The sequence below is a fragment of the Leucoraja erinacea genome, chromosome 14, assembly GCF_028641065.1.
Source record: "Leucoraja erinacea ecotype New England chromosome 14, Leri_hhj_1, whole genome shotgun sequence".
Taxonomy (NCBI): Eukaryota; Metazoa; Chordata; class Chondrichthyes; order Rajiformes; family Rajidae; genus Leucoraja; species Leucoraja erinaceus.
The window spans coordinates 15,059,067-15,076,866 of record NC_073390.1 but is presented as its reverse complement, the minus strand read 5'-3'; the positions used below and the strand labels follow the sequence as shown (position 1 = coordinate 15,076,866).

The following is a 17,800-nucleotide window of genomic DNA, read 5'->3' as shown; positions in this document are numbered from 1 at the left end:
GAGTGATGTTTCGCTGACATTCGAGCTGCCTCCTGATTTCGCCTTGTAGGAGGTAATTGCCTTCAGGCCCCGCCGCAGCTGCCAAACATCTCTCATCCTCTAGCTTGGAGCAGAATTCCTTTTTGGCCTTTTTGATGGTCTTACCATAGTCGTACCAGGACTTCTTGTAAACCACTGTATAATCGGACGTGAATGCCCGGTGTCTGGTCTTCAGAAGAGTACGGATCTCAAAGTTCATCCAAGGTTTCTAATTGGGAAACACTCGGAAGGTCTTTGTGGGAATGCAGTCCTCCACACATTTCTTTAGGAAGTCTGTAACGACTGTGGCGTATTCGTTCAAGTCCGTTGCCGAATCCTTGAACATTGCCCAGTCTACAGACTCCAAACAGTCCTGGGGTTGTTCCTCTGCCACCCCCCCTCCCTCCCGACCAGCTCTGTACAGTCCTCACCTCTGGGGGTGCGCTCTTTAATTTCTGCCTGTAGGGAGGAAGAAGCATCACTGGGGTATGTCGGATTTACCGAAGTGAGGGCGAGGGATAGCACGATAGGCGGTGGTGGTGTAGCAGTGGTCGAGGGTGTTTGGTCCTCTGGTACAGCAGGAGACATGTTGGTGGAAGTTAGGGAGCAATTTCTTGAGGTTTGCCTTATTGAAGTCCCCAGCAATGGTGGTAAATGCCTCGGGGTAAGACGTCTGGTGTTTGTTGACCACAGCGTGCAGCTGCTTCAATGCCAGACAGGACGTCTGCCTGGGGTGGGATGTAGACCGCGGTCAGGATGATGGAGGTGAATTCCCTTGGGAGGTAGAAGGGACGGCACTTCACCACAAGATGTTCAAGGTGTGGAGAGCAGGAGTTGGACAGGACTGCCACGTCTGAGCACCACGCAGAGCTGACCATGAGGCAGATGCCCCCTACTCTCCCTTTCCCAGATGCCAGTGTACGGTACATACGGTGGATGGAGAACCCTTCAGGCTGGATCGCTGAGTCTTAGGAGCTGTGGGTGAGCCATGTCTCTGTGAAACAGAAACAGTGGCTCCTAGTAAGAGCCACTGCAAACAGCTTTTGTTGTTCCACGAAAAAGGCGAATATGGTCTCCGAGAGAAGCAGCCCCCACTTTTGGTGGCTAGTTGTAGTTTGATTCAGTGCCGATATGTGCAGCTTATGATTTTCTTTTTCTGTGAGACCAGTTAGGTCTCAAAGGGGGGAATTATATAGGTGTAGTATCTTTATATTTTATATTCTTGGTGTTTGTAATACTTGAGATATTTAACTTTTATACTTTGTACTTTAAAACTTTGGAAACTCTGTATGTTTGTGCTCTATGTGAAGGCCTTTGTCTCTTGTATTCTGGCTTGATTGTTTTTGTAAGAGATAATGGAGGCCCAAGATTCTCTTGCAGCCATTAGCGTAAATCAGTGGTGACAGTTATATGACTTTTGTAACTCTGTATTAAGCCCTAGCTAAGAGAAATAAGGGCTCCCAAGAAGGGGAAGACATGTGGCTTAAATAAGGATTACAGAATGGAAAATAACTGGGAAGGAGAAAAGTGAATGCAAGTGATTGGTTATTGCTAAGGGAATGTTTGCAAGTGATTGGTTATCGATAAGGTAATGTCTGCAAATGATGGTGTATGGAAATGCACCGGGGGTGGGACATACAGAGTTAAACATGCCATTAAAAGGGGCAACTCTTGGTTTGGAGTGAACTTTCAAGTGATTTACTCTTTGAGTGTTCCAGCCTCGATTTGAAAATAAAGGTTTGAACTTCTTGAAGAACTCTCCGCGTGGCCTGAGTTAATTTTGAGCATCAGTAACCACGACAATCACTGGGTCTAAACCTAGAACTTCCTTCTCAAAAGGATGTGAACTACACAATAAGGCTGCAGACATTCATCTCCTCTTAGGGATTGGAAAAATATGATGGTGTTGCCAGTGAAACTCAGATCTTCGTGTCTTGTGTTTGCAGAATCCACGGATCTCACATTGGCCTCAACCATCACCTTTGAAATCATGGAGGAAGACCTCTCTGAATCTGAGCAAGAAGGTGGAGGAAATAGTTGGACAATTTTTAATGTCAAGACTGCAGAAATTTGGAGATTATATTAAGAACACAGTATGATCTGTATTGCTTAATTAGGTTTTAATACATTTAAAGATTCTAGTTAGTCTTTGCAGAAGAAACCCATTTCTCTGAGCAAAGGCCAATAGTTATAGGTCTCAGATTTAAGACAATAAAAGGATGAGAGGGAGCTAAAAAATGATTATTTTCTAAAGTCTAAAACATATGAGCTGAATGGGCGAAGAGGTGCTAACACTCAGTTCTAATTGCATTTCCACAAATTTAAAAGGGAACAGGCTAAATTTTATTATCTTAGTTAACTTTGATTTCGGTTAGCATGTTCACGATGGGCCAAAGGGCATCCTTGTGCCATCAATTTTTGTTTGCATGGTTTTGCTAGACTTTTTATACCTGTTGCTCTTCCTTGGTCTTCCTTTGCCCTGGCACTCTTATCCATTGGTGCCCTTCGACTAATATAGCAGTGGTTTCAGTACTGTTTGGTTTTGTTTTTCTGTCTTGCTGGTCATAGTTTGCCCAGTGTATTTAATGGCACACTCTGCTCCCTTTGCCCTGTATACTGCTGTGACTTGGCCTCTGCCCCAGCCGTGCCCTGGGCCGCCGAGCGCTGCCTTTGTATCCATTCAGGCCGCGCTGTAACCATTCGTTTACAGAACAGGAGGCCAGCGGCCAATCAGCGGGGAGCGGCGAGGACAGAGCGCCGGGGCGTGTGCGGCGGGCGGCCAATGGGGTGTGAGTACATGCGGCGGGCGGCCAATGGGGAGTGAGTACATGAGGCAGCGGCCGTGTGATTGGCTGGGGCGTGTGCGGTGGGCGGGCCGGCCGGCGGGCGGGCAGCCAATGGGGAGCGGGTGCGTGCGGCAGCCGGGCCCGGGCCGGGAGGCGGGAGTTTGCGGGGGGGACGCCAGGCTGGGCGCTGATACTCTCAACCTTTGCCTTATCTTCATTCCTTCCACTTGTAAACATTTAATCGGCGGCTGATTTTCTGCACAACATCCCTGTTAAAGTAGTGCATGGATTCCCGGGCCTCTTTTGGAAGGGATTTGTTTAAAAAAAAACAACAATTCGTCTTTATTTCTAATCATTCAAATGTTAGAAATGAATGTTTTTAAGAACAAAAGTTTGTTTCTGTTTTGACATCGCAGTTCGACGTTTCCTTTTTTTTTTCCTCCCCCCCCCCCCCCTCCTTGTTAATCCGGAAATTAAATTGCCCGAGGGTTAGTGTGGAGGGTCTGTGTTTTTGTTTGAAGCCTCTTCGCCTTTGGCAGGAGCTGGTGACAGATTGTGCCAGCTGATCGCTGCCAACTTCCCGGCGAGTTCTTGGAGCAGACAGAATGATGGTGAGTGCCTGATGCAGTTTATCTGGTATAGAGGCAGGGTGGGGAGGACGTGCGTACACGAGGATGCATGCAGCCTGGGGTAGAGACAGGGACACGCAGACTTTGTAAGGCCATGCATTGCATTTAACGAAACTCGAAAATGAGTGGGTTTATTCTTGCCAGCTCCTCCTCCGACAGTGGTCGAGGCGCAATTATGGATGGGGACTACTCCTGCCAATGAATGCATTTAAAATACGGATCTTTTATTCTCGCCTTAGGTTTTCAAAAGGAAGTGTAGGAATTCTCGTGTTTTGCTCTTCTAGTTACGTATGGCAAACTTGGTAATCGGATACTTATTTTGATAACAATCAAAATGAGAATCTAATTAATGCGACTTGAAGAGTTAGTCCAATTTTGCATGTTTTGCTGCATGACATTAAAGACGAGTTTCATGTTCGATTTGTGATCTTATAGGCCCTGGGCCACACCAGTAAGTGATTATACCAGAAGAGCATTAAAAAAAAAAAGGAATACATTTAATCCTTGTTGGTTTGAAAATCAAAATGCATGAATGTAAATTAAACTCTTTCACTTATTTGCATTTCGACATTGTGGTTAGCTGGCCGATGTGGCTTGCGTGTTATCCAGTTTTGGTCATTTTAGGACTCTTATTTCTTGGCAAGGCCATGTGCATCTTCTTGTGGAGGTTGGCCAGAACCACACAGCATTTATTTGCTCTTTAATTAGTTGCTTACTCCAAGTTATGATCACTACTGTGTGATTTAAAAATAAGTTGTTTCTCCTGTCAGAACATTCTGGATCTGTCGATTCTTTCAGTCGAAACAAAACATGCAGCATAAAGTATCAGAGGGTAGAGAAAGGAGGAGATTAATAAGTGTGTTACAGTGTGAACAGATTAATAAGTGTGTTTAGTACTTTTACTTCCTGAAATAATTTCAGTGTCACGTTCTTCCTTTTCATCTACAAATCAATCAAGTACATTAGCAAGAAACGGAAGTGCTGGTATGTAAACTCATATATATTTGAGTGCTCTAGATATTTGATGGGGATTAGGCAAGATTAGGGGTAAATATGAAATGATTACCTTTAGCTGTATTTAATTTTACATCCTAATATTATGGCAACATATTCTCTGGATATGTTAACAAGAATTAAATTGAGTTATGGAGGCACAAGAAACTGCAGATGCTGGTTTCCAAAAAAAAGCAAACACAAAATGCTCGAGTAACTCAGTGGGTTAGCAGCAGTAGGTTTGAAGGATATGGATATGAGATGATTCGGAAGAACGGTCCCGACCCAAAACATCTTTATCCATGTCCTTCAGAGCTGCTGCCTGACCCGCTGAGCCGATCCAGCACTTTGTGTTTTCATTTAAAGTTATTGTCATTTAAATGCAAACAGCTAGAACTGAAGTTCTGAATTGGACTGTAAACGCAGAGGGAGGGAGGGAGGGAGGGAGAGAGAGATAGATAGATTTGGGAGTTTAAGAATGCAGTGTGAAGTCACCAGAGATTGGTCTATACCGAAGCCAGCAGCAATTGGGGCTGAGAGATTTCATTCTGCACTGCAATGAGTTGGGACAAACTGTTGTCATATTTTCATAAGATCATAATGTTTGCGTGATGATGGACCTTTTATACTTTAGAATTGAGAAATCATCAGTACAAAATTGGAAGTACAAATCCATTCAAAACTTGGATCCACACGGGTTGAGAAGGTTATGTATTGTCTGAAACTTCATTCTGATATCCCACCATGCCTTCTATTCCCAAATGTTCTTCTCCCTTTTCTGCAAAAGGAAAGCTTCCTTGAAGGGTGTAGTTCTATTGGTGATTGTTGCCCTCCCATAACTTTTTCATGAAAAATCATCCGTCTGTGCAGGCATTTTTCAATTTGTAACAGATATAAATAACATCATATTCTGGCTATTCCAACTATTATCGACTTCACAAAGGAATTTATGGCAATTTTATGCCATCAGGGAAGCTGTGCCTGTAGTGATGACTCTTATAGGCTGAGCTAACTAAGCTCAACTTTAAGGTTGAAGCTGCGACCAATGTTTAAGATATGACTTTGTCTGGTCGCTTGGGTGTGGTATTCAGGAAATAAACTTGAAAGAATGATATATTTTGAAGTTGGCGACAGGACTTAGACATTGCAAAGCATTGTGCACATAATAGATAAGATGCTGTACTTGTGTTTTACTTGGTGAAAAACTTTGCCTTTGGAAAGGATATACTTACCAATACATTCAGTGTAGGTTCATAAAGGATTCTCCTGGTACCTGAAGGAATTATTTTCAACAGTAGCTCTAAAAGAATCTTATGAAAAAGTTACTTTTCAAGAATTTAGCAGAGAAAAGTAAAACATTTGACCAGATAACTGGAGACTCCAGGAGCAGTAGAAACTGCAGGAAGAAAATCACATCAACATTGTGTTAGGTACTGACTCTGGTGCAGATTGTGTCAGGAGGTGGGTTGAAACAACAGATGTAGTCATCTCAGTCAGTCCATGTGCACCTGGTGAGAAAGGGTACCAGAAACTGGTTCTGAATCTATCAGATAATTTTATCTTGCAGTTTGTTGTGACGACTAATAGTAGATAGACTCAAAATGCTGGAGTAATTCAGCATGTCAGGCAGCATCACTGGAGAAAAGGAACAGGTGACATTTCGGAACCCTTCAGGAAGAAAAATGCGCATGAAATGTCACCTATTCCTTTGCTTCAGAGATGCTGCCTGACTCCATTGATGGAAATGGGTTTTAGGAACAAGGGTTACTCCAAGGTCCGTGAGGCTGAGGTTGGGAAGGAAGTGGGGGGGGATTTTTTTTATGTGCGGTCATACCCATGTAAGAGTACAAGAATGCACAACTTGTTTATTGTGTATTTATGTCATAGATGCTTTTTTGCATCTCTCTGTGTTGGCTGCAGCCATCGTCTGCTTTGTTGAGGGAAGCAGGTTGGTGATAGATCAAAAGGCCCCTCGGAGACTGTGTCTGATTGGCCGACGAGTGACCAGCGCATTATGTGATTGGCCACAATGCCCTTGGAGACAGCGGTTGATTGGACGGGAGGAGACTGATTTGTTGATTGGATGGGAATTTTAAGGGAAGCTCGTCGGTGATTGGATGCAACTCCTTAGAGGCAGCGGTTGATTGGCTGCCAAATAATTGGGCACAAAAAATTGACAAATAGGAAAACAATAAAATCTGAATTCATATTTAAATCGGAAGAATATCATGCCTGATCTGCAGCAAAGATACTAGTATCCGCTCTAGTATCTAGTAGATGTTGCCTAACCCGCTGAGTTCCTCCAGCACTCTGTTTTTTATTCAACTCTTGAAATTGAAGTTAGACTTAAAGCTGGAGTAACTCAGCAGGACAGGCAGCGACTCTGGATAGAAAACGCTTCTTCAGACTGAACTGGACTCTTGTTGGTGAGAGTACTTGTGATTGTCTGCAGAAGGGTCTCGACCCGAAACACAACCCACTCCCCAGAGCCGCCGCCCATCCCACCTTCATCTCCAGAGCCAAACAAAAAACACAGAGTGCTGGAGGAACTCAGCGGGCCAGGCGGAACCCGCGGAGGGAATGGACCGGGAGCCACCACATGCCAGGGTTCCCCCCCCCCACCCTCCCTCCCTCCAACAGGAAGGAACCGCAGATGCAGCCATCCACGCAAAACGGCTAATGATTCCAGGAATGCTGGGGCGAGAGGGTGAGAGAGAGGGAGTGAGATAGCGAGAGAGATCCAAAGGACTGATTCGGATCCCAACTACGCTTCGCTGAGACCTCACCAGAAGTTTCAAACCAACGGCCCCCTCCATTTTGAGCCACGTGGACCAAGATACCACGTTGTAAACAACCACGTTCGCTACTTTGACTGGGAGTTTGCGTTCCACCACAGTCCCGCCAGCGGTTTACAGCTGTTTGATATCCGCTTCAGGAAGGAGCGGGTGGTCTATGAGTTGAGCATCCAGGAGGTGAACTCCATTTACTGCGGAGAGACGCAGGGTCTGATGAGGGCCAAGTTCTTAGGCAGTCATTATGGAATTGGGAAAAGTTCCAATGAGCTGGTGAAAGACGTGGACTCCCTTACAGCGCCACTTTCCTCCACACTCTCCGTCTCATGGAGACTGGAAACCAAAGATCCTATAGCGGAGCAAGATAGTCCACTCGACGAAAAAGCCGTAGTAGGATCATGGATAATCTTCAGCACCATTTCCGTAACCGGCTTCCGTCACCGCTCTAGTATCTTTACTTTGGACACGACTTCTTCATGCACAAATCATCTTTTTGTTTCTCAGCTGCAGGTGATCATTTTGATATTCCTGCCTAGTCCTCCTTATTAACTTTGAACATATAAAATATTGCCACTTGGAAGGAGCTCCAGAAAATCCTGCATGCACTCAAACCATTGGCCCACACCGATCTGCCGGACATGTTGTGTGTGTGTGTGCGCGCGTGTGTGCGTGTGTTTAGCGTCGTCTGAGGGCAGAAGTGCCGGCACCAAGAGCGAGCGAACGAGCGGACATTCGGACGAAAGCAACGATCATAGAGCGGAATAGGTGACATTTCGGGTCGAGACCCTTCCTCAGACTGACAGTCAAGGGAAAGGGAAACGGGAGATATAGGCATATCTTCCATTCATTTGGCCTTAGTACCGTCTATATCTCTTGTTCCTCTTTCCCCTGACTCAGTATGAAGAAGGGTCTCGGCCCGAAATGTCATCTATTCCACTCTATGATCATTGCTTTTGTCTGTCTGTCCGTGCATTCGCTCGCCCTTGGATTAAGTAGCGCAGGATAAAGCTGCAAATTCACGTACAGGATGGAAACTGGAAACTGAAAAGCAGAGGAACGCCGTCCCCCTGCGTACCCCCCACCCCCCATTTCCATCACTGCCTGACCCGCGGAGTTACTCCAGCACTTTGTGTCTATCTACGGTAGAAACCAGCATCTGCAGTTCCTTCCTACACATGATGACTAACAGTGTTTGCTGTACCAAGACGTTGACATTGGAACCATTAGATATTTGTCAAATGCAACTACACACAAGTTGAAAACCGACTCTTAAAGTGGGATTCCTCTTGAGATTTGGGTATCATAGATTGTTGAAAGATGTGTTGTTCAGAATATATACTCACTCACTGGTAATATTTTGCACAGGTGTTAAGGGAATAATTAAATTGGTAAACTGATTGGCAAACAAATTCTTATTAGTCTACCATCCATGTTGGTGCATAACGGAGAATGCAGTTTAGTTTAGTTTAGTTTAGAGATACAGTATGGAAACAGGCCCTTCGGCCCACCGGGTCCGTGCCGACCAGCGATCCCCGCACATTAACACTATGCTACACCCACTAGGGTCAATTTTTACATTTACCAAGCCAATTATCCTACAAACCTGTACGTCTTTGGAATGTGGGAGGAAACCGAAGATCTCGGTGAAAACCCCCGCAGGTCACAGGGATAATGTACATACTACGTACAGACAGCGCCCGTAATCGGGATCAAACCCGGATCTCCGGCGCTGCGTTTGCTGTAAGTTCTAAAGTGATCACACCAATGAATAAATTATATTAATGTGGAAAGGCAATTAGATTTATGGGGCATTCCTGGCACCATAATATTTATTGTATTTATTTTGGCAAAGACATTGCTCTATTTGACTTCATGGTAATGATAGATCATGGGAATTATATCTTCGTTTCTTAAGGGACTGGTGAATCTGCATTAAATCTGAACTCCATGGTTTATGTTATAAGGGATCAAACCAACTAGAATTGCATTGGAAACATAAGATTGTACGCACACAGGTAACCTGCTCACTTTCTGCCCCCTTTCTCCCTCCTTCTGGTCTGTCTCGGTGTTCTTGCACATATGGCGACTGTGCATTTGTGGTTGTGCAAAAGAGTTTCACTGTGCTGTGAATACATGACAATAAAGAACCTTTGAACCATTGAAAATGCTCTTCTTTACAAATCCCCCCCATCCCCCAGCCTTCTATCACCCAGTTTATTTCTCCTTCGCTACTCACTGCATCTGTCCATTACCCAGGCACTCCTCCTACTGGATCCCCTCTCCCCTCCTCCTCCCCATCCCCATTCCCATCTGCCGTTCCCACCTCCCTTTCATCATCTATCTGCACACTGTGGATGGCTCATTTGTAATCATGTATTGTTTTCCACTGACTGGTTAGCATAAAACAGAAGCTCAGTACACGTGACAATAAACTAAACTAAACTCCCTTATTTGGTCCCAAGTTTCACCATCCTTTGCTATCAAATTCAATCATCTGCAACTGATTGTTCGATCTATTAATTTCCAGCCTCTCGATATTTCCACCTTCTCTGCTCCACCTAACATCAACTTACAATCAACCCCTCCTCATTCTGATCCACCTACTGCTTGCCAGCTTTGGCCCCATCTCATCTCTTCTCTTTTATTACTGGCTACCTCCTCTCTACTATTTCAGTCCACATGAAGGTTCCCAATTCAAAACGCGCCTGTCCATTTCCCACGATAGACACAAAATGCTGGAGTAACTCAGTGGGACAGGCAGCATCTCTGGAGAGAAGGAATGGGTGACGTTTCTGGTCGAGACCCTTCTTCAGATTGAACCCTGTCCATTTCCCACTACAGATGCTGCTGAACTGCAGCAGATTGTTTATTTCATTAGGACTGCATTGGCTTTAATCTTCTATTCCTCTGGAAGATTAGAGGAATAGAAGGTTAAAAGAAGGTTGATAATTTTATAATATTATAGGGAGACTGATGGTGTAGAAGGAAAACTTTTTTGGCTGGCATCTTGAACTCATTTAAAAATTAAAGGGAAGTCTTAAAGGGAATATAGCTCTACTACTTGGAATAAAACTCTGCAATAGCTGCAGGAATAGGCTATTTCGCCCTTCGAGCCAGCACTGCCATTCACTGTGATCATGGCTGATCATCCACAATCAGTACCCCGTTCCTCCCTTCTCACAATATCCCCTGACTCCACTATCTTTAAGAGCTCTATCTAACTTCCTCTTGAAAGCATCCAGAGAATTGGCCTCCACTGCCTTCTGAGGCAGAGAATTCCACAGATTCACAACTCTCTGGGTGAAAACGTTTTTCCTCATCTCCGTTCTAAATGGACTAACCCATATTCTTAAACTGTGGCCCCTGGTTCTGGACTCCCCCAACATCTGGAACACGTTTCCTGCCTCTAGCATGTTCAATCCCTTAATAATCTTATATGTTTCAATAAGATCCCCTCTCATCGTTCTAAATTCCAGAGTATACAAGCCTAGCTGCTTAATTCGATCAACATATGACAGTCCTGCCATCCTGAGAATTAACCTCATGAACCTACGCAGCACTCCCTCAATAGCAAGAACGTCCTTCCTCAAATTTGGAGACCAAAACTGCACACAATACTACAGGTATGGTCCCACTAGGGCCCTGTACAACAGCAGAAGGACCTAATTGCTCCCATACTCAACTACTCTTGTTATGAAAGCCAACAGGTCACTAGGGCCCTGTACAACAGCAGAAGGACCTAATTGCTCCCATACTCAACTATTCTTGTTATGAAAGCCAACATGCCATTAGCTTTCTGTACTGCCTGCTGTAGCGGCATGCTTACTTTCCAGTGACTGATAAACAAGGACCCCCAGATCTCGTTGTACTTCACCTTTTCCAAACTTGACACCATTCAGATAATAATCTGCCTTTCTGTATTTGCCTCGCATTTATCCACATCAAACTGCATCTGCCATGCATCTGCCCACTCACCCAACCTGTCCAAGTCACCGGCATCCTCATAACATCCTTCTCGCAGTTCACACTGCCACCCAGCTTTGTGTCATCTGCAAATTTGCTAATGTTACTTTTAATCCCTTCATCTAAATCATTAATGTATATTGTAAATAGCTTCGGACCCAGCACCAAGCCTTGCGGTACCCCACTAGTTACTGCCTGCCATTCTGAAAGGGACCCATTAATCCCAACTCATTGTTTCCTGTCTGCCAACCAATTTTCTATCCATGTCAGTACTCTACCCCCAATACCATGTGCCCTAATTCTGCCCACTATCTCCTATGTGGGACCTTACCAAATGCTTTCTGAAAGTCCAGGTACACCACACCCACTGGCTCTCCCTTGTCCATTTTCCTAGTTACATCCTCAAAAAATTCCAGAAGAATAGTCAAGCATGATTTCCCCTTCGTACATCCATGCTGACTCGGACCGATCCTGTTACTGCTATCCAAATGTGCCGCTATTTATAATTTATAATTTATGGAGTCAATCATTTATAATTGACTCCAGCATCTTCCCCATCACCGATATCAGGCTAACTGGTCTATAATTCCCTGTTTTCTCTCCCGCCTTTCTTAAAAAGTGGGATAACATTAGCTACCCTCCAATCCACAGGAACTGATCTTGAATCTATAGAACATTGGAAAATGATCACAAATGCCTTCACGATTTCTAGAGCCACTTCCTTAAGTACCCTGGGATGCAGACCATCAGGACCTGTGGATTTATCAGCCTTCAGTCCCATCAGTCTACCCAACACCATTTCCTGCCTAATGTGAATTTCCCTCATACTTATTATTACGTAAATGAATTAAAAAATCTGAGTGTGAGGGTTTTGTTAACAAAAACATACTGAGGTACATGGGAAAAGACGAGGAATAGTTTCAAGTGCCACAATTGGACTGAATTGTGAAATTGATGCTGCTTTCTACATTTTCTTTCAAAATGAAAAACAAACCTATATCAGGAGGTGGAAACTGTCAAAAGGCAGGTTCTGCATATAAAAGCAAAACGGCAAAAAATATCAACCAGAGGTCCCAGAGACCAGAGACTCCAGTTCGATCCTGACCCAGAGTTTGTATGTTAGCCCTGTGACTGCATTGATTTTCTCTGGGTGCTCCGGTTTCCTCCCACATTCCACAGACGTGCAGGTTTGTAGGTTAATTGGCTTCTGTAAATTGCCCCCAGTGTGTAGGATGCAAAAGTGGCATAACATAGAACGAGTGTGGACTCGGTGGGCCATAGGGCCAGTTTGCACGTTCCACGTTTCCACGTTGCATCTCTAAACCAAACCAAACTACTCGTTGATAAGAAACTTTCATAGAATTGTGCAGGCACTTTAGAATAAACCAATGAAAGATTTGGTGGCAGTGGAGGTCTGTAGGTGTCATTCATACTATGTCATACTGTGGCTCCGCCAACTGGTTTAATAGAAAGCTCTTTTCCCTTTCTTCCCCAGTCGTGAGAAGTGTGTTAAGATGAAGTTACCTATTGCTGTATTGCTAATAAAAGTCTTTGCATCTTAATCACTGTACGTGTCATTCCAAAAGGACGCCAAGCTTATTTTGCATAATGTGCTTTGCTGATTTTGGATTTGATGAGAGACCTTTCCCCTTGACCTTGTGGCACTCTGGGAATTTGACACAAATGGTGCCATAGAAATGCAAGTTGTTTTTGCTTTAACAAAAAACTGATGCTTATCCCTGTTATAAACTGGCACCCATCTTCCCCAATGGATCCAGTTGATTTGCTGTTGGGAAATAGACACACAACCGTAATAGTGGCAAGAGGTTGAATGACAAAACCCAACATCTACAGTTACCAGCTGCGTATATTTTGCAGTAACCACTAGATACTGGTTCCGGATGATGAGCTGATGCAGCCCAGCAGCTGGTAAAAATTTTATGCTTCAAAATTTGTGGTTGCATAAACTAGACTCCAACTCAATTTTCACTGACCAACTAAAGCAGATGTCATCTGTGTTTTTTTGAATGAAAGTAGTCTTATTTTTCGTATTTCATCTTGTACCTAAAGCCCCTAGATCGTAGATTTATCTCCAGTAATCTCCTCATGTATTCTTGTATTGCGCTGGGTATTCTGCCTAAATTAGGCCTCCTGGACTAAAGCCCTTTGAAAAGATGTAAATGTCTGGAGAGGAAAGAGAAGTGGGTAGAAGTTGAGAACAGTTTTTAGCATTTAACTATCATCTTTTTGTATCAAAAGACTTGAACTTTGGTAATACCATCCATGTCTTTTCCAGGACTTTCCAATGCACAAAGGGCAATGAAGTGTGCTTTTGGTCATCATTATAATAAAGAAATTCAAGTCAATTTGCACAAAGCATGCTCCCAGGAACAGGAATTAGAATATCTTTTAGTTGACTAGGGGATAAATATTGACCCAGGATTCAAGGTCAAATCACATGTGCGTGAGAAACCTCTAGGTCTGTTGGTGACAGAAGCTGGGGCTTCAGTCTACAGAGAAGAATTTAATATCTCATCCAAAAGTTAGCCCCTCCTGACATTGCAGGATTCAAACCTGCAGTGGAGCTCCAGCCTTGATTTATGTGCTCAAGCAACTGGTACAAATGTTGACTTGGAGATAGAAATGCTGGCGACTGAACTGGTGCTGACCACAGAGTCATGATATTTTGGAAGAATGGTGGAACAGTATCCAAGGTTAGGTTGAGGGGAGAGCCAACAGAAGTATCTAACATTTTGGGAGGTATGGATAGGGTAGACAGTCGGAACCTTTTTTTTCCAGGATGAAGATATCAAATGCTAGAGGGCATAGCTCTGTAGTTAGAGGGGAAAAATATAACGGAGATGTGCAAGGCAAGTTTTTCACAGAGCGTAGTGGATGCCTAGAGCATGTTCATGGAATGGTGGCTGTGGTACAATAGTTACATTTAAGACACTTTTAGATAAGCGCATGGATATGCAGGGAATGGAGCGATATGGATTATGTGCATGCAGATGAGAGTTTGTCTTGCCATGTTGGGGGCCGAAGGGCCTGTTCCTGTGCTGTACTGTTCTATGTTCTATGAAAGTAAGTTAACTCAAATCGCTGATGGCAAACTACTAGTAGTTATAGCACTTTGACTTTGAGCTTTAGCGTTGATGCCAGTCTCGTTGGTCAACAAGAGTAGCAATGATGACGCACGGATGTTCCAGAACTGAACTTGTTTTTGAGAATATGTATTGAGCTGTTTTTCAGAATATGTGCTCTACGGGGATGGAAAGGTTTGGGCGGATCGGGGGGGGGGAAGATTTTAATGACTTAAGGGCCTGTCCCACTGTACGAGGTAATTCAAGAGTTCTCCCGAGTTTCCTCTGATTCGAACTCGGAGAATTACGGTAATAGCCGTTTGTAGGTACTCGGGGCTCTCGTGGACATTTTCAACATATTGAAAAAACTTTACGAGCTTACCGCGTTTCCCGAGTACCTGCCGTTAGTGTTACGAGCTGCTAAGAGATGTCCCGAGCTCCGGCGTACCCGCTACGTACATTCTATGTACTTACCACAAGTTTTACTTTTTTTTTAAACTTGGGAGAGCTCTTGGGTAAACTCGTATAGTGGGACAGGTCCTTTACTGCCATCAGGCTATTAATCGCCACAATCTCCAAATAAGCTCTGATCTACATAGCCTTGGGGCTTTGTTTTTGTCTTTTTTTCACTATTATTGTTTGTTTGTTACACATATTGTTTACAGATTACTATGTTCACATATTTTGTTGCGCTGTTGGAACATATGGGATATATGACAATAAAACACTCAACTCTTGCCTCTTTGACCCTTTGGCTATCCTATTGTTCGATTGTTTTTGGTGTTCAACTTGCTTGCCCTATTAATTGCCACAGGGCAGTGAAAGTTTAAAGTTGCACGCCATAGAAAATAATTTCCCAGGTTTGACAATTACAGACGTTTTGCTAGATTTTCCGGAGATGATATTGACTTCTTATTATGCCAGTGGGGTACTAACTGATAAACAGTTAAAATGCAATCAGGTGAGAAGCACCCAAGTTGTTGAACCGCATAGATGTTAGTAAAGGAAATGTTGTTAGTTGAATCAAACTTTTCAAGCCACATGTTTCTCTGGGTGCTAAAGTGCACCTGTGTTGTTAACTAGCGTTAACTGTTCTTTTTAGGTTTTAAATAAGATGCTTTGATTATGACTATTGACAGTGCAACCTTGTAGAGCAATTTGTGGTAATTCAGATGTACTTAGACTTTTTGGTGTAAGGGTAGGAGTATTCATCGCACTCTGGCACATGAAGTGAATATGAATGTGCTTCTAATAAGACTGTTGTGGATAATTTGGACAGCGTAACTGGGAAACTGGCAACTCTTTTTCAGTAATTAGGTACAACTGAAAATATGATAAAGTTCAATTAAAGCTTCTTTATTTTTATTTTTGGAACCTTGGCATTGTCAGCAAGGCCTGTATCGATGACCCCCTAATTGCAGCAGAGAAGGTAATGAACCACAGCTGTCCTTCTAGTGAAGGTGCTCCCATGGCATGGTTGGGTTGGGAGTTCCAGGATTTGGATTCAGCTACGTGCGATATGTTTCCAAGACCAGTGCCTTAGAGCAGAACTTGCAGACGGTAGTGTTTCTTTGCACTTGTCACTCGAGTCCCTCTTGCATGATCGAGATTACAGGTTTGGGAGGCACTGTTTGAGTAGATTGGGCGAGGAACTAACTACACTGCATTTTGTAGATAGTACACAATCTGGATGCTAGGTAGGGTATCAAGTGGATAGACATAAATCAAGTGGGCTGCTCTCTCCTGGATAATGTGATGCTTCATGAGATTGTTGGGGTTGTATTCCTCCAGATAAATAGAGATTATTCCATCATACTCCAAATTTATGCTTTGTTGAAGGTGGAAAGGCTTTGGGGCGTCAGAAAATGACTCGCATGCTCCAACATACCCAGCTTCTTGCAGCCATGATATCTGGTCCATTTGAGTTTATGGTCAGAAGTGATCCCCAAGATATTGATTTAGAAATATAATGTCATGAGGAGGTGACCAGGCTCTCTCTTGTTGGAGATGGTCATTGCCCTGCTGTTTAGTGATTGAAGTCCACACCCTGAATACATTCTGTGCCCTTCTTCCTTTTAATGCTTCTAAGTTTTGTCAAGGTGGAGGAACACTGATTCATCGAGAGAGGGAGGATAGTAATTTGTCTTCATGAGGAGTTTCCTTGCACATGTTTAGCCTGATGCCACGTGACTTCATGGGATCTAAGGTCAATGTTGAAAACCCCTTGGGCTTTTCCCTCTCATTGCCCAACAACCCTGCCGGTGGGACAAGCTATCTTTAAGGATTGTGATGGGGAACCAAGTTAGACTGTTGCTTGTCTAGTCTGTGAGGCAGTGCTCTTGATGTAGACACTTGTTGACAAGTCTTTGATATGAGGATTTTGCAAGATTGACTGTGCTACGAATTAGTTACTCGAGATGCTGCCTGACTTGTTGAGTTGCTCCAGAGATGTTACCTGACCCGCTGAGTTACTCTGGGATGTTGCCTGACCCGCTGATTTACCCTGGGATGCTGCCTGTTCTGTTGAGTTACTCTGAGATGCTGCCTGACCCGCTGATTTACCCTGAGATGCTGCCTGATCCGCTGAGTTACCCTGGGATGCTGCCTGTCCTGTTGAGTTACTCTGAGATGCTGCCTGACCCGCTGAGTTACCCTGGGATGCTGCCTGACCCGCTGAGTTGCTCTGGGATGCTGCCTGTCCTGTTGAGTTACTGATGCAATTTGTGTCTTCTATGCTGAGAATGCCTTTGCTGTGTTTGAATTCAGCGCTCAGGTGGCCCTGTCCAGTTTTCCTTCTTGATTTGAATGTGGCCATGGTGGTACCACTGAGGGGCTTGGAGGGCATTTTGGAGTAAACCATAGAGGAGTCCTGTGCAATAAGGATGATAGTTTTTTTATAACAATTCATGTTCCCTCATTGACCTCATCAGCCATGTCATACTCACAAAACCTGGCATTGAAGCAGGCCATGGTTGATCCCAAGAGGCAGCTAAGAATGTTGAATCTGACATGGCAATGATGTTACTAATTGTGCTGGTGGTCCTTTGCTAAAATTAGCGGGCTAAATTTAATCAATAAACTTTACTGCAACATCAGCATAATTCACGTGCCGCGTTTTGCCGAGCAATTGGTATCTTAGCCACTTAACTGCAAATGGCCAATTGAGAATCCAGTTATGGCTAAATGTGGTTTTAATTTGTAAACAATAACTCTGAAATGGGAACTGTCATTAAATATGTGATTTTAGTATTCATCTGCGCAGGCTATTCATGTGACATTTAATCTGTGTGTTTCTTAGTAAAGGTGTAAGAACATGAATGTTTTATGATTGTTGAATGGATTCCATACCAAAGTTAATGAATGAGCTAGATGTCTGTTACGAAATGTGAACTGTAAGTACATTCATCTGTTAAAGGTGTGCATAAAAGATACGATATTTCTTAAAAATTAGCATTTGGTTAGTCAGTGATTTCTGCTGTCAACACTATCTCCGTTTCACAGCAAGTGGGAAATTTGTACAATCATTGCACATTGAA

The 17,800-nt window shown here is 43.7% G+C and overlaps 1 protein-coding gene across 4 annotated transcripts in view; it reads left to right on the top strand.

Annotated features, from left to right (window-relative positions):
• The first annotated feature begins 2,963 nt into the window (after positions 1–2,963).
• The window catches only part of LOC129703308 (transcription factor Dp-2-like), a 180,466-nt gene continuing 165,629 nt past the window's right edge, over positions 2,964–17,800 (top strand). The window contains exon 1 of one of the 4 annotated variants that reach the window (XM_055645665.1): positions 2,964–3,415. Coding sequence is in view for 1 of the 4 variants with exons in the window: in XM_055645666.1 (XP_055501641.1) it covers positions 3,410–3,415 (6 nt within the window). In the remaining 3 variants the exon portion in view is untranslated. The remainder of the gene's footprint in view (positions 3,416–17,800) is intronic. The other 3 variants (XM_055645666.1, XM_055645664.1, XM_055645668.1) reach the window with 3 other exon arrangements.